This window comes from Haliaeetus albicilla, chromosome 23, assembly GCF_947461875.1.
Source record: "Haliaeetus albicilla chromosome 23, bHalAlb1.1, whole genome shotgun sequence".
Classification (NCBI taxonomy): Eukaryota; Metazoa; Chordata; class Aves; order Accipitriformes; family Accipitridae; genus Haliaeetus; species Haliaeetus albicilla.
The window spans coordinates 24,082,711-24,104,236 of NC_091505.1; the positions used below are offsets into that span (position 1 = coordinate 24,082,711).

A 21,526-nucleotide genomic window follows, 5' to 3' on the forward strand; every position below is an offset into this window, starting at 1 on the left:
CCCCGCTCTGCGATGGAGCCGAGCCGAGGTGGGACCCCGCTCACCCCCCGAACGTAAAGCTAAAGGGCAGTTCAGGCATTGGGGGGTTATAAACTAACCCAGTTTATAACACTGGTGGCATCCCCTGGGGAGTTGCTTGTAGTGCTGGAGATTTGGTTGCGTTTAGTTTCGTTTCATTGCTGATTGATAGAAACTGGATTTCTTTTTTACATCTGCATCAGTGTCTGGTAATAGGTCAAGAGTTCAGGAAGCTAAAAAAAAAATATAAAAAATATAGGATCTTTCTTTATCTGTTCCCTGAGCGCGTAAGGTTGCTTTCCAACGCACATTTTATTTAAAGGTGAGTTATTTTGTTGCCATAGTAATATCAGTCAGGTTTTGAACCACTGCCGTTTTGGTTTTCTTCCAGGCTAGACTTGTCACAAACGGTCAGCGTCCCAAGCCCCTTCCCGGACAGCGGCTTCCCACGGTGGTGCAAAATACCTTGAAACTTCAGCTCCAATCTGCACGACGAAGCATCACTGCTCTCTGCTAAGGCACGGGGAGGGGGGACACGGGACCCCAGACCGTCAGAGGGAAGAGCCGCACGGGGCGAGGATGGCCGGGACCAGGGCAGATCTTGGACCAAAAAAAGGTTCCTCTGCTCATTTCTTAGCCTTCCTCCCCAGCCCTCGCAATAAGACTTTGAGAAGGTCAAAGATAACCTGGTGGCTTTACTAATTAGCACTTATTAACAACACTCATCTGGCTGTGGTGCCGCTGTGCTCGGCGGTCCTCCTCCAGGCTCTGACGCGGGCAAGAACAAACCCCTGTTTGCCCCAAAGAGCTTAAAATCTCTGCAAATCCTATTTGTTGCTACCCAGGTGTCTCATTTCTTTACCCCAAGCCTGATGAATATATTTATTTACTAAGAGAGCTGTACTAAAATAAAGACTTTAAACACAAGGGTCTGTAATGACATTAAGAAAGATGTAAAGAAAAGGGGTTCCCTGGTAAAGAAATATTACTGTGGTCATTTGGGTGAAACAGGTTCTGCAAATGTATTGGAAATGAATATTTAATTTTATTTATTTATGTGTTACATATTTAAACAAATCATATCATTAACATATTCAAAATTTTAAATTTAAATTGGAAATGCTTTTTTTGCTATAATTCATTTAATTAAAGCAGGCACAGCGTGCCACATATTAGCCTAAAACCTATTACATGGGTGCCAGACCATATATGTGACTGAGAGCCTGGGTGCTTGTTCCACTGCACAGTCAAAGCCGTTCAAGCAAAGCAATTTGAAAGGATTGTTTGGGTTTTTTTTTCCTCTTTGTTTTAATTTTGAATAAACCATTTCCAGATTAACAAATCAAGGCTACGTGCACGCAGAAGACCTGAGACCCATGCAAGACTTCCAGAGATTGATGCATCTGGATAAATCCAGCAGAGATTAAAGCTTTCATCGCACAAACTCTCCCCGAAACGAGCAGGATGCTCGTGACGCTGCTGTCCCTGGGAAAAGGACGGAGCTGGGAATAGCGGGCAGTAAATAACGAGTGCGAAAGTCAGGCAGAACGATTTGGTGGCGGAGGCAACGGTCCTGCGCTGTACGCGGTTGTGTTGCATCTCTCTTTCGCAGGGGGAATTACCGAAGCAGAGCCATTCCGGGAGCATTAGAGCCGCGGCAGTTTCTGCGGTTCATAAGATTACCCACGGCTCCGCTGCTCCCCGATAGAAAACCCTCTGAAACACAACGCTGTGCCTAAACACAATAGCAGCCTAGAATAAAGCAACAGCCTTAACAATGAGTTTCTTTGCTTTTATAGGTTTTAGCGAAGCCCATTGTGTTGTTTTAACACCCTTTTTTGTATTTAGATTTCTAATGTCTTTGACTGGGGGAAGGGTGGAAGGGGCAACCAATTTAATTCGATAATCCCCCTAAGCCTTGCTTAATGCAGTCACTCTGGTTTGCGTCTGTGAATTTTATAGTGGTATTTTGGGTGGTTGCAGCATTGCACTGGAAAAGGTCCCATCATTTATTTTGCAGCTATTCGAGGGAAATGGTTCCCAGTGCCGGGCAGCCTGTTCATTAAATCCATATTGTCAAACGAAACAAACTGTCCCCCCAGATGGGGCTGGACCTCAGGGCTGCCGTACGGATTCCTGGATAAGGTAGCTCCTCAGAGTCCGGGTGCAAATTGCCAAAATTAATATTGAACCACGAGCAGGAGACTTTCGCGGTTGGTGAAAAATCTCATTTTTGGCTGAGGAGGCGGGTGGGGCTGCAGGGAACAAAGCAAAGTCCCCAGCTCAGGGATGCCTGCGTCCCCGTGGGACGGTGCTGATGCAGCAGGACGGGTCCTCCTTGCTCCCCAAACACGACCGTGGCTCACGCCGTTTGCCCTCAGGGTGGACGGGAGGAAAGTTCCAGCAAGAGTTTTTGTCCTGTTGCTTTCTTCTCCCGACAGGGAGGGAGTGCTGCAGCGTGGGTTGTTTTTCCACATGCTGGTAAGAAAGACGAGACTCCTAAAGGGTACCAAAGCATCTCACGAGCCTCCGTTCTCCTTAAATTCCTGCGCCGGTTCTCAGCTCCCGGCATCTCTCTGATGTTTGCTCGAACCTGATGCATTCAGCCAGCAGTGAATAAAAACCTGTGCCGAGAGGTTAGCATTGCTCCCGAAAGGATTTTTCCCATTTAAGGGTGCACTGTATCTCCCAATGAAATGTTCCTCAGCTGCTCTAGAAGTATCTCAGAAAGAGTCAACAAAGACAAAAAGCACAAATACAAGGGCACGGGGGGGTGGTATAGTTGATAGGCAGCAGCAACAAAGTCAAGATGGGAAGAAGGGTTTGGAAGAAAGGCCAAGGTCTGAAAGATGTTACCTGTAGGAAACTAAGTCACCCAAAGAGAAGAAAGGAGCCAAGAAAGGAAAAAAAAAAAGAGACTGAGATCTACTAGACTGCCACAGAAACTGAAGAGAGAAAGTTGTCCAGAGAGACGTCAGAAAACATGTGGAGAGAAGAGGATCCTCAACAGGAGAATGGCAGGATCCTTCAGACTTAATGGAGAATGTGGAGAATAAACAGAAGATGCCTTTTTTCACCTCTACAGCCTGCGCAATTGCCTTCCACGCTTATCTCATTACAATCCAGCGATAAGAATGAAACACCATGGGAAAATAAAGACCGATGACAGAATTCTGTCTTTATGGCCACCATTTGCCTTCACAGCTTCACCTCACGTCTACTGGCCTTGTATGTTATTTTCCATCAGATACCAGCCCAGCACTCAGCCACACAGAACTCTGGGAGTTCACAAACTCTAAAGAAAAACTCTTCTATTGGTGTAAAAGAAACAAAAGGGAACAGCCAAAAGGGCAAGTACTTGCAGGTGTTGAAAAAGACTTCACCAGAGATTAAATTAAATTAGTCCTTCTATCAAGAAAAGCTTTAAGGGGCCTTCCAAGAATATAAGTCATCTCCAAATGGAGATGACAGAGAAAACATATTCTAGCAGGCTACATCTCAAGCCCTAAAAAGTTAAGGCCAAAAAAATAAGAAAGGGGAGATTCTGAAAACTGAACTCCTGAGGATATCAGAGGAAAGGCTTTTCCCAAAGATAAGAAGCTGGAAGGCTACAGGAGAATGTGTATGTCCACTAAATGATAGAAGTACGAGTACTAAATGAAATATGTGGGTCACCGTTTACTACAGAGGAATTTATGGAGGTTTTCACGTTAAAGCCTTTCTTTATAAGATGGAGAAGTCATCTCAAGCTGAAGATCACTAGAAGATGCTTTAAACTGAATAAATAAAAATAACGGGAACAAAATTCCTGTATTGGACAGCATTTTGAGAGTTCTAGAAAAGTGCTCAAATGTGAAATGGTCAGCCTACTTAACCCTAGCTTGAAACCCCTTGTCTAAATCAGGCCTGAGATTTAAGGACTAGGACAAACGAAACTAAACTTCGATGGACGCAAAGTCGTGCAAATCACTACAAGCACATAGGAACGGGCTCTGACCCACTATCGCTTGCTGAGAAGATCTTGGCATTGCTGCGCTGACATTTTCATAGAGCTACGCACAGCACTCAGAGGCAGCTGGAAGGCAAACAGACCATAAGGAATTACGAGGGAGGACACAGAGAACAAATAAAAACAAGCGCTGTTATGGCACTGCATGAGCCCGTGGTGTGCCCACATGTTTCCACCCTCTCTTTGCAGGATGGATACCCAGAAAAAGTGGAAAAAACACAAGGGGAGGGAGTAGAGGTCTGCAAAAATCACCTTGTGGGGTTGAATAGAATAGGGCTTTCTTACTTGGAAGAGATGCCTGAAAGAGAATATGAGAGGGGTACCTAAAGAGCACGGTGAAGGGCGACGACTTCTCCTTGATTTGGTTTTGGTTTTGTCATCTTGGTGTTAGTGCATGACTCACAGAGCCCGTTTTGTTTCTCTCATCATCAAACTGGAACATTAGTTTTATTAGTGACTTAGAAAGTTTATTATAAACTCACACTCCTGTGGGCAAACTTATAGAAGATAGTTTTTTAATCCCTCACCACATGCAGTAATTCATATTTAATTTCCATTTTTTATAAGACTGTATTTAAAAAGTACTAATGAGCTTGTTTACAATGTCTACATGCTAGAGTATCAATAATTATAAAAAATACCTCAAACCATTTTTAGACTTTTTATTTCAAAAAAGCAGCACTTTTAAAAACTCTTGCAAACCCTGCACGCTCCTTCACAAAAATAGCGAATATTTTTGTAAAACTGACAAACAGAATTAAAACATATAAAGCCCCTCACAACTTAACAGAGAAAGGGTATGGGATACGCAGGGACGTAATTCTATTTAAATTGTATACTTAGCTGAGGGAGTTCCAGTAAAATTTGCACGTCCAGCTATGCGGGGAGAGAGGTGATGAATTCCCAGGCGCAGTCGGACACCGTGTGCCCAGGCTGCAAGGCTACCGGACGCTTCCAGAAGTGAAAAATGCAGGACTGGGCCTTAAAATCCCCCCCCCAAATCACAAACCAAACATCAAAGGATTATTTAAAAAAATTTAGCAAGATTTGAAGTTGCTGAATTAGCCCCACTAGGAAATATCAGGTGGCATTTCTGGGGTGAGAGCCCCTTTGTGCATCGCAGCCCCCACGGCAGCAGCTGTGGCCATCTCACGCGAAGGGCCGTGCTCGGCGGCTGGAAAAGGTTGGGAACAGGGAACTCGATCCCAACCAGGGGGCTCCTGGGGACACAGGGTCAGAATTGGGCCCTTCGACAAGGATGTAACCGCCCGCAATTGTAATACCAACAATAACAAAAATTACCTTGTCACTTCCAACTGCTAGTAATTTTCCTGCTTATACAACTCGTGGGGTTACAAGGACTTTCAGGTATAATGCTGAGATTCAATGATGCTGAATATATGCTGGAATACCGACATTATTTACCTGTCCTTCTGCTTACAGAGCTGTGCATGTATAGGTACACAGATCACTGTTGCCCATTTTCATATGCATTTCATCCATATTTGAAATTTTGCATTTCTATGCAAAATAGAGACACAGACAAATGTTTACACAATACTCAGAGAGAGTTAATTTATTTGAAAACTAGGCAAATAATCGGTTCCCACAATTGCAGCAGTGATGTACATACCGTCTAGCCGATCAACAGCTAACACCAGTTAATGGCTGCCATAAGAAATATGAGATATGGATCGGTCCACGGAGTAACAGATGATACTGTTCCAGGCAGGTGGCATTTTAGGCTCTAGTGAATGCATTTTAAGATTCTCAAGAGGAAGAAACACCATATTTACATCATGCAGAACACATAATCTATCAACTTAGATGAACTATTATAAGAGAGAATTTAGAAACAAAGGAGAGTGGCGTCCTGACTATTTCTCAATAGCCTTTCATATGGGATAGTATTACACCCAACTCTTGGGTATCGGGCACCATCTAGAGGAAAGATTGGTATGATGCATCAGGCAAATTACTAAATTTTTAAAAATAGCAAAAAACCTAGAGCAGATCTTGTGGAATATCTAACAGCTATTTAATTATTATTCAACAGCTCTCATCAAGGGGGGGAAAACTGCATGAAGGAGTGGAAATTTGGAGATTTGTCCCGCAAGACAGGATGTTGATTTGCACGCAGGAGCTCTGCGCTCAAGCAAAACCCATGACTGTAATTATTGCTAATTATTTTGCACCTCGTATTTTTTTTTAGAATAAATAAGCTATGATACAAAGATTTAATTTTGAGGTTGCTGTATTTAGAGATCATCTTAAAGTAAACCTTGACTTTTGCTTACAACTGCGTAGCACAAGGCACCGATTCCTAAGTTCCTTCTAAATAGCACTTATTTTTCTGTCAGTTAAACAAAACACTGGATTTAATTTCTGCAACAATTTCTATCCTTGTTCACCATTTAGCTCCATATGAAAGGCCCAAGATGAGCAGTATGTACAGGGAAATTTGCATGGAAAAGACTCAAAAAAAAAAAGCTGAAAATGCATAACTTGCTCTAGTGTTTAAATCCAAATGGATTCAGACATACGTATTCCCACCTGCGTTTACTGAAAAGGAAAGGCACAATCCAGGTACAACCCAGCACACCTGCACAATTCTACTCTAAACTGTCTTTTTTTGATTTGCAACTGTACATTTCTGTCTGGTTGTGAAAAACTGCAATCATGTTTTCACACTATGTTAAAGCAGAAGTCAGAATTTGACTCATCAGGACAGCATAATGATAAATAAAATGAGAGAGACACATTTACCTGGTGTTACAAGCTGACTATGGGGAAGTTCATTTACTTTTGTAGTCAAATTAAACAGGGGTGAACTCTGCTGGCTTGCATTTACTCTCAACTACAGCGACAGGATGTGATGGACCATTTCACAGCGGAGGTACAGGCTGCCAGTGACCCAGGTAAGAAAAGGGCCCTGAGTGCAAGCACTGGTGCAGCCCTGGGCGAACCAGAAAGAGGCAAAAAGCTGAAAAATGGTTTATTGTTAACTGCCGAGAGGTTTCTACAACACCAAGTGGGTGGAAGCGATGGGTATTTGAGCATCACAGGTTTCTACTTCTAAAATCCTGGAAAGGCTTTCATTTTTACTTATTTGTTTCGTAAAGAGCAGCATGGAAAGAAACTGTTACAATCCAGCTTCTTCCTTAGAGCATCTCTGCTTCTGAATACCTCTGTTGTTCATTAGTGAAGATTAGCACACCAGTTTGTACGTTCTTCTTCACTACTCGGTGCCACTGCTTCTGTTGGCATTTACATAATAGAGTTCTGCTTTGCAGAAAGATGAATAAGCACAACCATAAAATCCTGCTTTCAGTAGGAGATTTACTATCATCCCCCAGCATGCTGCTTCTTGGATGCAGAGGATCCAGAAAGAGATGAGTCACGGAGCTGCAAGATCTGTGTGTGGCTGCAGTGTGCTGTGGAAACGGCGCTCCCGGGAAATGAAAGCTACGCTCGAGGACGGGCATTACCCACCAGACAAGTGACTCCTTAAGGGGAAAACCCGGGAGAAGTGGGAAGAGGTATCGATCACAGTCCTTACAGCCTTAGGGAGTAACAAAGCAACTGGGAAAATGTTAACGATAGGAAGGTGAACTGCCAGGGAACCAGCAACATGGGAAGAGGCTGGGGAGTCACGGCAGAGCAGTAAACCACAGCCACGATCCGGCTGACGGAGCCTGGCCAAGGGAAGCGTTACGCAACGGCTGTTTCGGGCATGACTAACGCTGTTTGTACTTGACCCGAAGGCAGGATGCCGTAGCCATCGTACCTGTACTCTGCAACACATACATAACAAATAGTTGGGTGATTACTAATGCGCGCCTCTCTTGTTGACGCATGAATCTATCGAAGCTGCGCCTCTCTTGTTGATGCATGAATCTATCGGAGCTGCGATGAGGGTGCAACACGAAGCGCTTCTGAGCGTTGAGCTGCAAGGTCGCGTATTTCTAAGCACGTAGGCAAACAGCACGGGGCGAGGCTTCCAGTCGGAATGGTGTGGGAAGGACACAAGCGAGGGACAGATAAGCTTACTTTGGGAGCATTTGCTATCCCAGGCTTTCCATTTGAGAGCCCATTTTAGTTACTGTAGAAATTCCCATCAGCTCTAGATAGGCCCTGAAAGAATAATCCTGCCTATTGCGGTGGTGCAGCTTCACGTGTTGCCACCCCCAAGCTCAAATAAAAGCAAATCACGAGTAGAGAGATTCAGTAAGGCACCGACCCAAACGTGCCAAGGAAACACACTGTATTCATGAAGAAATACATTAGGTAACTGTTAGCACTAGAATGCACTAGGATGTGGTGCTATATGCAGTATTTACAGTGATGTGTCTTCTTTTGACACAGAATTCTATTCAGCTCAGAAAGATTGATATGTACTTTCAGGGCATATTATAAAACATCACCCGTGTTTTTTTTCTTTGCATTCCCGTCATGTATAAAAAGATGAGCTTGCAATTCTCAGTTCTGAAGACAGGTGGGAGAAACATTACCTCTAAGGGTAGTGAATATGAGCATGCTGTTCTCCTAGCTGCTAATTTATTTTGAGAAGTGCAGTTTTACACCGTATCTCTCACAGGAAGCACCCGTGGTGTAACTTCAGGGGCTCCTGCGTAACGCTGGAAAGGTGGGAGAGTTGTTACAATCGAAAAGCCACTAGAACTGAGGTTTGCAGCTTGGTAAAGCAGCACCTTGCGTCTCTGCTAGTGATGAACCGATCAATGAACCTGCCTTAAAAAAGATTCCAAGAGCTACCCTGGTGAGCGATTTTTTTTTTTTAAATACATTTAAACTCTCGTTAGCAGCTTGAGAACTTTAGAGAATGAAGAAGAAACAAGGTCTACACATCACCCGGTTAATCTGAGCTCCTGGCACAAAATAAACAACTTCCACAGCCGTACAAAGGGGCAGGCGAATACAGGTGAATTATGTGGAGCAGCTGAATGTCAAGTACCCGACTCCTCCAGGGAGCTACTGGCGCTTGGTCGGGTACCTTGAAGCATCCTGAGGAGAGGCTGCCAGCAGGAAGGACTGCATCCTGATGGCGACAACAGGAAGAACTCTGAAACAGCACTTCACAGAAAGCCTAGTCATGAGTAGGTGCTAGAAATATACGCCAAAAATGAATTTATTCTTAATGTTTCAACGGCATCAACTTACGATGATTCAGCTCTCGGTATTCAAAGCACGAAGACAAGTGGTCTTTTTTTTATTTTCCAGTTATGACAGCGATTGGCACACTGCCAAGGCTCAGGAGTTCCAATACCGAGCACCAGGTATTTATGGTGGTGAAAACATGGTTTTACACTAAAGAATGCCGTCAACTCACTTAGTATGTTCTAGCAACTCACTGCTAAAGTGACGTGAATTTCTGGAGCTTTGACAGGGTGCTTCCCACGAAAAAAAATATTTGTTTCCTTTTAAGAATATCTACAGTGACTCATATTGAACCCTTTTTTCCTTGAAGGGGACAGGTGCCTATCAACCGTACATTCATTTCCTGGACACTGGGAGCAAACAATTTTAATTTGGCTCCGGAAGCCACCCAGCGCCCTCCCTTCTGTAACTTTGGCAGGACTACGGCCCTTGGGGCAAACTGCCGACTGTACATGCCGAGGGGAGGACACGCTGGTAACAGCCCACTTCAGGCCAGATGTGCAACGACTCCTCTAGTTATCGGGACACTTTTCAAGCTGCCCAAAGCCAGGCGTCCGTATCTCGGGGCTCTGCCCTGAGCACCTCGGTCTGTGTTCACGGTGGGTTACACGGTTTCACGAACGCAGCTAAGGAAACGCATTTTTCTGTGCCTCCAGCACATCACCGCACCGCTGTCCCGTACCTAATAACGCCTCCTCGGACCATTTTCCTACAGCTAGGCCTTTCTTAAGGGAAGCCAGCCAGGCCTTCATAGAAAGCAGCCCTGCGTGGCCTCCATACCCCTACCCCCCCCGACAAGCAGCTCCAAGATTCCCGAATCCCTGCCTTTTCTTTAAAAGAAAAAAAAAAATTAATTCTCTTCCGGGCCTCCATTTCCCAGTCGCTGCCGGGCAGCAGGCCGCCCGGAGGCCTATACAGCTCCCACGCAGGGGGCCGGGAGGGTTGGGGCCGGGAGGGCTGAGGTACGGAGCCGGGAGGGCTGAGGTACGGGCGGACCACGGACAGGCTCGCCCCTGTCGCGACAATCGCGGCGAGAGGAAGGTGACAAGGCCCCGCCGCCATCCCCCAGCCACCACCCGGAAGTGTCGCTCTGTGAGGCGTCAGCCCCGCCCACCCCCCCCTACCGCTCAGGCCACTGCGTCACCGCCCCTCCCTTTCCGGCCGGCAGCTTCCGCCCCGTCCCCCTTCCTCGCGCCTCCCGCCGCCGCTTTCCTCTCTTTCCCCCCCCGCCCCCCCCCCCCCCAACTTCCACTTCCCGGCCCCGACCTCGCGCGAAGCCGCGCACCGCCCCCGTGCGGCGGGCGGCGCGCGCTGCACCCCCCCCGCACACACCACCGCCACCCCCCCACACCTCCCCCCCCCTCTCCTCACACCCCCCCCGCCCCCCCCCCCGTTCGGCGGCTTTGACTCTCCCGGGCCGGGATATCTATGAGGCGAAGGACGATACCATGAAAGCCGGGCGGGTGGTGGATCGGGGTCAACGCCGCGTAGGGGGAACGGGGGTTTTCTCTATGGGGGTTCGGCCGTAGTAAAGAGCGGCGTCTCCCCGGGGCGCGATCCGCCACCACCACCTCCTCCTCCCTCCCCCTCGGGGCCTCCTGAGGAGGATGGCGACGGCGGCCGCCCCGACCCAGCTCGAAGCCGGTGGGTATCGCTAGAGCGGCGGAGGCGGGGGGGGACACACACACACACACGGAAGGACGGACGGACGGGGACGCGACTGCCCTCCGCCCCGCCGGCCGCCCCCCCCCCCCCCCCCACCCCGTATAACCGTGTCTCCTTCTCCCGCAGAGCTCTACTACCTGATCGCCCGGTTCCTACAGTCCGGACCCTGCAAGAAATCTGCCCAGGTGAGCGGGGAGACCGGGGACGGGGGGGGGGGTCCGGGACCGGGGACGGGACGGGGCAGGAGGGCGGCGGTTGGGGGGGGGTGGGGGGGGTGAAGCGGCTGATCTGTGGACACCGGACTCACGTCCTTTGTGTGTCTGTGTGTCCGTCTCTCCTCCAGGTGCTGGTGGAGGAGCTGGAGGAGCACCAGGTAAGCGCCTGCCCCGGCAAGGACGGGGGAAGCCCTCGGGACGGTGTGTGTGTGTGTGGTGGTGGGGGGGGGGGTATGTCGGGGGTTGCCCTGTCCCCGTCTAACTCGGCCCATCTCCTCCCGGGTCTCCGGGAGACCCTGCGGGAACGCGCGGGTGCCCCCGCTGTGGGGGGCAGCGGTGGAGGGGCTCCTCCCCGGGGCGGGCTGGCACCGGCGGGCTGGGGAAGGCGGGGGGGGGGTTCCCCTCGCCCAGCCCGGGGAGGGGTCGCTCCGCGTTGGGTCGGCCCGGGGGGGGTCTGACGGCCGCCTCCCGTCCCCTTCCTCCCACCCTCCCTCTTTCCCTTCCGCAGCTGATCCCCCGCCGCCTGGACTGGCAGGGCAAGGAGCACCGCCGGAGCTTCGAGGACCTGGTGAGCCAAGTTTCACTCACGACTTCCCCGACAAGTTCCCCCACCCCCGCCGCCGCCCCGGGTGCCGCTCCCCGTCCCGTGCTGTGTCCCCCTCCTCCTCCTCCTCCTCACGCCCGTCTTCCCTCACGGGGCTACGGGCTGAGCCCCGCCGAGGGCCGCGACTGCCGCCGGGCCGAGGGGGGGGGTGCGGGCCGGGCCGGAGCGGACCGGGGAGGGGGACACGACACGGAACACACACACCGGGACGGGGAACGGGGGGGGGGGGGGGTATGGCGGCGGCGGGGGGGGGGGGGGCTGCTTGGTGCCGTGACTGACTGCGACGTGCTATTGTGGGGCCGGGAGGGTTATCTGAGGGCACGTACCGGGACCCAGCCCGGCGAATGGCGCCGCGTCTTACAAGCCGAAGAGCGGCGGCAGGCGATGGAAGGCGGTAGTTGATTGGCTGCGACGCCGCGGAGGAACTGGCAGGGATGGACGGGATGGGGCGGGGGGGGGGGCCGGTTCCCCGCGTCCCTCGCCGGCCGCCGCTCCTCAGCCGGGGCGGGGGCGGTTCTCCTGACGGGCCTCCCCATCCCGGGGATGTCGGGGCGCTCCGGCCGCCTTCTGGCAACCCCCGTGCCCCCGCCGCCTCACCGACAGGGTGTCGTGTCCCCCCCCCCCCCACTCCCCCACCCCGCCCCGGGCTGCCGGTGAGCGGCGCCGACAGGGCCTCGGGGCTGACAAGGCCTCGGTATCCCCCGCACCCGCCCACGCCCGAGGGGGAAACGTCGGCGTGGCCAAAACACAGCGGGCACCCGTGGGCTGGAAGAAGGCCGCCGGGATCGGGTTCCTGTCATCGCCCGGCCCCGGGGGGCGGCGGGCAGCGCCGGGGCCTGGGCCGGGCCGGGCCGGGGAAGGGGGGGGGGGGCGGATTACATGTCGACGTGCCGCCGGGCCCGTCGCCGGTCAGAGCTGCTGGTCTGGTTCAGGGATTCCTGGCCTGCGGCGGCAGGCTCTGCTGCAACCCCGCTCCTCACCGGGGCGGCTGGGCCTGCTTTAATATACCTTAAAAAAAAAAAAGGGGGGGGGGGGATTTTTAGGAAATGTGACGTTGAAACTATTAAACGGCTGTGAAATATGTGGAGTGGCTGCGTTTGCTAGATACAAACCATGGGAATATCTGTCATTGAGAAAGGTCAGCTTCCCTCCGCGCTGCCAAGGGGCCGGCTGCGTGGGGATGGCCATTCTCTCGTGGGGGGGCCCAGAGATGCGCGTGTTCTTACCGGCCTCCGCGTGAAAGCAGCGGGACCGAAAAGTCATTTTGATTTGTTTCCAAAGGGTGCGGATGGCCTTGTTTTCATTTCTAGGAGCTCTGGGTAATCACGTATGGCGGTGATTTAGCAGTTGGAATGCTGTAAACTTACTAATAGCTTTTATAATATTGATAAACCACGTATGTTTGATCATCACTATCTCCCCACCTGGAAGGAATTGAAAGTACCATCTCGCACAGTGCAATGGTGATGTGGGATTTTGACATCGCTGTTGCTCAAACTGCTTTGTAGCTTGCTCAAGAGTCAGTTTTCCACTCTAGCAATATTGTAGGAGCTCAGATGCAGATGGGAGAGCTCCTTGCATCAAGATGAGACGTTTGTACCTGCTGGCTTTCCCTTTCCAAAGTGTATTAAGAATTTAAGAAGAATGTTATGCTTCATCATACCTCTTGTGGATAATTCTGGGACTGTATATTGAGTGAACAGACACGGAGTAAGTACTGCATTCAATAAATTTTAATGCTGTACAGTCTTCCTTGAGAACCTGAAATCTAACTATAGGCTGTTTCAGGCTTAGCTTGTGACTGCACCCGGTACCCAAGAGGAATATTAACAGTGGCAGCATGAAGTCTGGTTTCAGACATACTGGTTTTGCTTAATCAGTTACATTAACGTATACATTTTTTCCATTAATTCTATGGGGCACAGATAGAAAAGCTTTAAACCCTTCTTTCTGTGTATTAGATAGCATTGTTGAAGCTGTGTCCTTTTCTTTGAAATTTCAGAAACGGGAAGCAAACTGGTGTAAAGCGAGTCTTGGAGTTAATGAGAAATTGCTTCTCGCTGTATAGAATTATCAAAAATAAGTATAAGATTTTTTTCATTCCATCTTAAACTAATCAACAGTAATCAGTCCTTTTAGATTGCCTTTTTTTTTCTGGTTATTTAACTGTTTAACATGATTTACAGTAAGGAACAGGACTCTAAAGGAATCGTTACAGTGAGACAGGTTGGTGCTGGGTAGGATGAACTGAGCTTCTCTCTATTAATCGTCAGACTGAAGCTTTCACTGTTGAGGATGTTGAAGAAAGACCTTTTTTCCTCTCCTTGCTTGGGGTCTCTGATGTATTTGGAATTTGGACCTTGGGTGCAGATGATTGTATATTAACCCAAACTACTCGACTTCAGGGCTAGCTAGATGTCTGAACGTCTGGTTTAGAACAAGGCCAGGGTTGTGAAGAACACAAATAACTCTGACCTTCATTTCGGTTATCTCAGTCACATAATGAACTAAAAATAAATTACAGATGCTAGCGATTGGAGATAAAGTGTTTTTCTACCCGTTTCTCCTTTTTCAATACTTACAGACAGAAAACCAAATTCAGTTACAATCTCTGCCTAGTGTTGCAACTACACTGGTCAGGCAGGCCTGAGATAATTGAACCCAATGAGAGTTAAAAACCCAGAGAAGTCTGATTTTTTTTTTTCTTTGTTTGCCCAGTATTCTGCTTTGGCCAATCTGACAAAGTATTCCTTGCTCTAATTGCTGAGGTTTCAACTTTGTTTTCCATTCTCAGTTTGACTGTTCAGGTTAGCGTTGGTATTTTTCAGAAAATAGACCGATACTCTTGCTATTGAGTATGTTGTTATTGCTCTTGGGGCTTTTGGAAACGGTGAAGATGTAACAACCAAATCGCCTACTAGGTGACTTTTATCTAGGGAATGTTTACTCCCACTTCACTCGAGCTTTTAGTCAAGATCTGAAAACTCTCTGTTGAGATTTCTTTTTCTTTTTTTATTTGAATTTGGTCTTTTACTTTAAATGTCAGGTACCGCAAGGCAGAAGAGTAATTTAAGACACACTAATAAGAATTGTACCTAGCGAGCAAAACCACACAGAGAATACTAGTTTATGTGCATTTGTGTTCCCTTTGTCTTTTCCGCTTATTTCTACTTTGGAGTACTTTTTATGTGCAGCATGTGGCTGCCTGTCTAGGTAATTGTCCAGGTGTACTCCAGAGCGGTTTTTACTTTGTTACTGACAGCCGGTGGTCTTGAGACATGAAACGTGTTTGTAAAGGGGAGGGTTCTCGCTCTACTTATGAAGGCCTGAAGTATGTCAAACTTGCACGCAGTTAGTACTCCTATTTTAAATTAACCGTAGCAGTTCAGTGCGGAGTCAGCAGTTGTACAGACAAGTCAAGCTGAACCGACTCAGATTATCAGAGCAGTCTCCAGTGGCCTGCCCTTTGAAATTTTCTTTCTTTGTTCCTGATAAAGATGACTGCCTCTGGTCTGGTTTTCAAGAACTTTTTGATGGGCTGTCTCTTCTGGCTCAGCCCACTTTGGTCTTGGTGCTGAAGATAAGTATAATTTCAGGAAAAACAGAAAATCAGCTATTGTTGGACAGTGGAGAGTTTGCATCCCTGAACGGCTGTGCTGGTGTGGAACAGCTTATTGGCTTTGGCTTTGAGTTTCTGCCTTACCCATCTGCATTGATCTAAAACTAGCTATGAGTCTGAGGTGCTGTTATTTATAGATATTGCCAATCCCAGCATTAGCAGCAGAGAGATGTTACGGTTTTGTCACCTCGGGAAAATGTCATCTGGTAGCATGGTAGTTCCAACCTATTCTCTCTGGGGAAACCGAGTGGATAATGGCATTTTAAATTCATGTGTATTTGCATATTGTTGGCATCTTGTGCAAGTCCGGTATCAGCTTTCTTTTGCTGAGATTCCATATTTGAGGTGTTGAGTAACTTCCTGCTTGCTCAGCTGCCTTGGTCCTCTTGGCCTCCTCTGCTGCTTCTTGATACAGTTGTCAATTGATTCTTAATTGATTGTTATTTTGGCAAATGAGAGAAGTGTCCTACGACTGCGTAGAGGTTAGAAATCTGCTGCTGATGCACAACTGCCTGCCTGCCCACATGGGACTGGGTACGAAGGCGTCTTCGAAGGTCTGCGTTGCTGCCTGTGTTGCTTCCATTATGCAGCTCTTGCATCAAGTTTAGTCTGTGCTTTGAAGCAATGTTTCACTGGGCTTCCCAAAAGAGGTGTTTCAGAGCTATCTGGTTCCAATCCCTGGGAAGACAGACATCTTATTATAAGTAGTAATCACAAAGAGTCTTTTTTGTTTGTTTGTTTCCTGTTTATTGAAACCTTCCTTGGAGGAGAAATTGTTGGCAGTCATACCAGGGAATTTTCTTTGTTTGTTTCAGGGATCAACAAGCTTCTTGCCTGTGGTCTTAGCTGCCCAGTGAGGACCCTTTGCTCAGTAGTCTTTAAGATTACATGGTAATGCTCCAACAACAGAAGCATAAACAGGTTTAGGGGTATGACTTTCTCCTAGCCCTGGCGTGACTTCACTAATAGTTCTTTATTTGCAGCTGCTTATCACTGTAGCAACTTATTTGCATATACCAGTTCAAGCAGTCATGACTGCGTTACATTCACCCATGGTTGTTTATGTAGATTTTTTTTATTTTTAAAGAAGGGATTCGCTTTGCCCAAATCTTGAAAGTTTTTAGATCCATAAGACCTGTATGGTTACTGCATCAGAGGACTCTTCTGTGGTGCTGTGGCATTCTTGTGTTCTCACATTTTAACCTTTACAGGGTCCTTCAGATCTTAAGGCAACAAAACATTTTTTTCTTAATAGTTTATCCCAGGGTGCAGAACTTGCTCTCCCTTAGAACTTTTTCAGCCCTTCTGCGTTATTTTAACATGCTCTTTTGAAAGCTCTTGTTAAGCATGGTTTTGGCCTGTATTACTTGTCTCTAATTTTTTCTAATTTTCTAATAACTTTCTAAAATATTTTCTAATATTCTAAAAACATTTTCTAATGTATTTGAGGGGGTGATAATACCCTTGCCGTTGGTTAATTTTGCCATATGGGGTTTGGACTAGCATACACTAAGAGGCATGGCTACAACTGATGCTGAGCTTTGCCTTTTCCCATCCTTCGTTTAATGAAAATCTGGTTTGGGAGACTTTGTTTTTCTCAGCTGCATGTTTGCAGCTTCATGTCTTGGAAGGATACTTAAAATCCATTTACAGCTATCTCATGCAGAGGTGAAGGGAAGGATTTTTGTTTGAAGTTCTTTTGGGAACCTGAAAATAGAATTGCTTGTTTTGCTCTGGGCTGCAGTTTAAGCATTTTATCTGGAAGTTATGGAAAAAAATCTCCAGGAGAGTTTGCTGCTATTGCTGCCTGCCTATGTAGCTGTTTGGTGATAACAACAGTGATAATATTCAGATTAAGGGCCACTTGTTTGGGCTGTTCTGTCTTGTAGAAACATGAAAGTGTGCAGGGAAAGAAGTATGGTACAGCCTTTCTTCTGTAGTATGGCGTGGTTCTGATTGCAGGTGGCAAATCTGGTGAGTAGGGCATGTTAGTAAAGTGAATGGTCACTTTGATACCTGCCTGGTCTGTGCGATATGCTCCATGTTAAATGTCGCTTAGAAAAGTTTACAATCAAATAAAACCATGCGCTAAAATCTAGATGCTTCAGCAGCTCACTTGTGCCAATTTAACTCTGATGATTGATTTGCTGCATTACACTAGGAGAACGGTTTGGGCTTTCTGTGAAATTTTATATTTCCAGAGAGTGATATGGTTTAGGTTTTTCCTACCCTAGAAGCAAAATGTAAAATTCCACAGCTTCTGGATTGGTTACTCTTTTTAATCTTTTAATCTTAAGCTTGATAAATTGCTAGAATTGGCAGTTGTTGACCGAGAAGCATGTTACTAATTATCAGAGATGTAAAAAAAGAATTTCGTACTCAGATTTTATTAAATTACAGATTCTCTCTTTAGATTCGCATTTGCTTCAGATCCTCTCAGATCCCTTACATACTGAAGGGAGGCTAATGCAGGATAATAAAATAATTTGTAGCTTTAACACACTTATAATATTTCAGGAATGACTTAAGAACAATAGGCAAATACAAAAGTTCGGATAATCCTTTTATCTCGTTTTGACTTGTGTTATATCATGTAATTTACAATGAAAGACAATGCATGCTTATACACCAAACTTCACTGGCTGTACAATTGGGAAGGTACCAATATAATTTTGGAACTCTGATTTTGGGTCGGGGTGGGGGAGAAGTTAGAATGGCTGGAGAAACCAATCAGTGCAAGAGAGCAATCATGGGGTCATTCCTTGACGCTCACAGTATGAAAAGTCATGGAATGGGACCATGTTAATGCAGTCATCAGGTTTATCTTTCCTGCAGAGGTACAATTCTTCTGTTTCCATCAAAAGGCCAGAGCCATATCTTTAACATGCAGTGACTGAAAGGATGTGTGGAGAAGCCTGTCTCTCTTCTTAAGAGATTCCATTTGGATTGGAAGAGTTTTGTGGTTGGCTTTAATGAAATGATAATTTGTATATATCATTAGAAAAGCCTTTCCTTTTTTTTTTTTTTTTTTTAAATTTAAAATCTTATTTGTGGGATGGTGTTGATCCTGCTTGAGGTGCAGGTGATTACATTATACAGCACATGACTCACTGCCTTGAGCCCCGTAGCACCACTGCTGTTGCCCAATTGGAACGAACGATTTCCCAATGACAAGTAGTAATAATCTGTTTGATGACATAGTTCAGCGAACAATGTTTTGGCAGCAGGTCTGAGTGAAGTACTTACCTTTTCCTCCTTCCCGATGTGTGCCACTCCCTCCGGTGTGCTGGGGCAGGAGCTGGGCATATCCTTGGGGTCTGGGTAGGCAGGATACCTGGGCCTATCAGATGATGCTCTGCTGTTGAAAGAAGTGGTCCTGTTCCTTCCTTTCCACCAGCTCTGACGCTTCCCTGAATCACAGTCAGCTTTGCTAAACCTGGCAGAAAACCTTTCCCTTCTTTTGCCGGGTGAGCGTTCCTAGCCAGGGGAGCTGAAACAGTTCCCTCCGCAGTTGATGAGTGCCGGAGCTGATGCAGAGGGGAGCTTGGTTGTGGTTTTAGCCCAGCTGGCGAATCATTCTGGCTCACTGCAGCTGCACAAAAACTTGCCCTATCCCACCAGGAGGGAACTGCCCTGTCACTGGACACATATGAAGTGGTCATGCAGGAGAGAGGGGTGTGTGCAGGCACATGTCTGCTATTATTTCTTTACAATGACCACTGTTCTGGCCCTTTCAGGTCAGCTTTAGTATTATTTGGCATTAGTTTGTGGCTTGGTAAAACAAAAAAACTGGTTTATGACAAACTCTTTCTTCATAATATTGCAACAGATACAAACGTTGTAAATAGTTCTAACGCAACTATTCTTTCCATCGTCCATCGCAGGTACTTAAGAGCTGAGTGACGTGTTACTGTCGATCTTTAAAAAGGAGATGGGTGTAGCTGTATGTCCTGTGTCAAAGGGGCTAAGTAAGCTCTGATGTTGGGTTTTTGATGGCAGCTAGTAAATATAGTAAAAGTCAGGCAAGTGCAGGGCATTCTGGATGATGAAGCACAGTTTAGTTGCTATTTGAACAGACTGTCAGAAAAACTATTGTCTCTCCATAGAAAACAGTCTCGATCTAAAGGGAAAAAAGAAGAATGTTTTCTTGACATGACAAATTAGGAGCCTACATGTGTGGGTCTTCAAGACACCTACTCCCAGGAGCTAAAAACTGGAGACTGGGTGTTGCTATTAGGATAATGTTTAGCGGTTTTAGGCTTTAGCACGTGTGCTTCTTACAATAATGTGAGCGTCTGGCAAGGGTGTTTCAGCTAAGCAAGAAATGTGAAAAGAATGAACTGAAGGGTAAAAAAGGCTTAAAAAAACTCCCCAGGCAGTACTTTGTTTGATCAGAGTACTGCACTGGGAACTCTTGAGTTTCAGGGGTTTTTGTTTGTTATTAAGGGGTATCCTAAATCACGACTGTAGCTACTACCACCTGAAATTTCTGGTCTGACTTTTTCAACGCTCCATGTCACTTTAAAAGACATCTTTGGTGTAATTAATTTTGAGGGAGTTTTCAGGGGGTTTAGACTTGATTTCAGTAACTTTAACACTTCAATACGAGCCAAACAGAGAAGTACCACTAGAAGCAAGAATAAAACAATATTCAAACATCTGCGTTATTTATATGTTTAGGTGGCTGTCAATGCACACATCCCTCCGGATTATCTTCTTAGGATCTGTGAGAGACTTGGACCCCTTTTAGACAAGGAAATCCCACAGAGTGTCCTAGGTGTGCAGACTTTGCTAGGTGTCGGGCGCCAGTCTCTATTAAGGGCCGCAAAAGGTAAGATTCTCAATTTGTGTGATTGACTTTTATTTTGATGATCAAACCCCCTTTTGTTTCGATTCATATTGTGGTGTCTGTGTATGTCTGCATGAACCCTGGTTTGTCTCCTATGCCTGTCAGCTTTCTTGCTGCAGTCTTGCTAAAATGCAGTTATTGCTGGCTCTGTTACATATATGTTTCCTTGGTTGAAAATGCCATCTTAAGCAGTTCTTGCCTACAGTTGCTTGATCCTGCTACTTGCTTCCTCTTCCTCTCCTCCCCAGCGTGCTGGACTGGTGTTTGTGTAAATGGTGTGATGAACTGGATTAGAGATTTGATCCATCTGAAATACAGCCATTTTTTTCATTTACACATGCCTGTGTCTAAAATAACCCAGCAGTCTGTATATTTTGCTGGGCTGTTTTTCAGGCTGATTTGTTCCATTTCTTCCTGTTATTTGATTCCCTGGCCACGCAGGCAGCTGTGTCGGCTTCAAGGGCAGGGTGGCATTTGGGGCAGCAGTTAGAGGGTGGGAGAAGGCGAGACTGAGTCTTCCGTGGTAATTCCTGCTTGTCCTTGCTTCAAGTTAATTTGAACGAAAGCCCCCTTTCCTTTCATGAATAGAGCACCAGTCCTACTCCTTTTGAAAAACTGCTCTGCTTGAGATAATGATCCTGAGAGCATAGTTTTGTGTTAAAACTAAACAGATCTGAGAGCCATCTGCTATTGAAAAGAGTGGTTCCTCCCTTTCCTCCTCACTCCACGTCCCTGCCACTTCGTCCCTGTAGGAGCCAGAACTTACTTGATCCTGTGATGTGCTGATTCAGAGAGCTAAAATGTTGCAAAATTTGTTATTGCTGTTGTAGTGAATTAAATTAGCTTTTGGAAGGATCAGAGTGCGGGAGGTGGCACAGGCAGCAGGAGCATCGTTCTGGGAGAGGAGCAGGGATGGGAGAGCAGGACCTTCCTGTTTCAGTGGCAGTTGAGCACTTAATTTACTGCATGCTGTGAAGTCACACTCTGATGCTAACAAGGACTGTAGCATTCTGCTGATCCACTGGATATCACCTGGAGGGATGTGCTGTTTGCAAACACATTTCCTTACGCAAAGTTTTGGGGCTGAGTCTTGTTTGGCCTATGCTTTGCTATAACAGGGTGGAGAACTTGAGGTTTGCAGGGAGGTCTGCAGAGAAACATTCCTTCATTTCACATTCAGTTTGCATCTTAGAAGAAAACAGCAACAAAACGTAAAGAGAAAATAAACATTTTTGTGCAGGGAAACAGAAGTTTCTTAGGTGAATTAGGGGACAGAGGCTAGATGAGTCACTGAAAGATGCAGTGCTTCCTAAGCCGTGTGATAAATTCATTGCAAAGAGATTTCTACTAGATTAATGGTGCAGCTTTTTCC

The 21,526-nt window shown here is 46.8% G+C and overlaps 1 protein-coding gene and 1 long non-coding RNA gene across 2 annotated transcripts in view; one reads left to right on the forward strand and one right to left on the reverse strand.

Moving 5' to 3' along the window:
* Window positions 1-5,576: 5,576 nt before the first annotated feature.
* LOC138690761 (uncharacterized) lies at window positions 5,577-10,749 on the reverse strand. Its single transcript, XR_011329549.1, has 2 exons — window positions 10,650-10,749; window positions 5,577-7,821 (listed from the first exon to the last, which is right to left on the reverse strand). It is a non-coding gene; the product is annotated as an uncharacterized lncRNA (long non-coding RNA).
* BRWD3 (bromodomain and WD repeat domain containing 3) overlaps window positions 10,612-21,526 on the forward strand; it is a 63,675-nt gene continuing 52,760 nt past the window's right edge. The window contains exons 1-5 of the mRNA XM_069811573.1: window positions 10,612-10,846; window positions 10,994-11,052; window positions 11,211-11,240; window positions 11,591-11,650; window positions 19,986-20,136. Coding sequence (XP_069667674.1) covers window positions 10,810-10,846; window positions 10,994-11,052; window positions 11,211-11,240; window positions 11,591-11,650; window positions 19,986-20,136 — 337 coding nt within the window. The 5' untranslated portion in view covers window positions 10,612-10,809. The remainder of the gene's footprint in view (window positions 10,847-10,993; window positions 11,053-11,210; window positions 11,241-11,590; window positions 11,651-19,985; window positions 20,137-21,526) is intronic.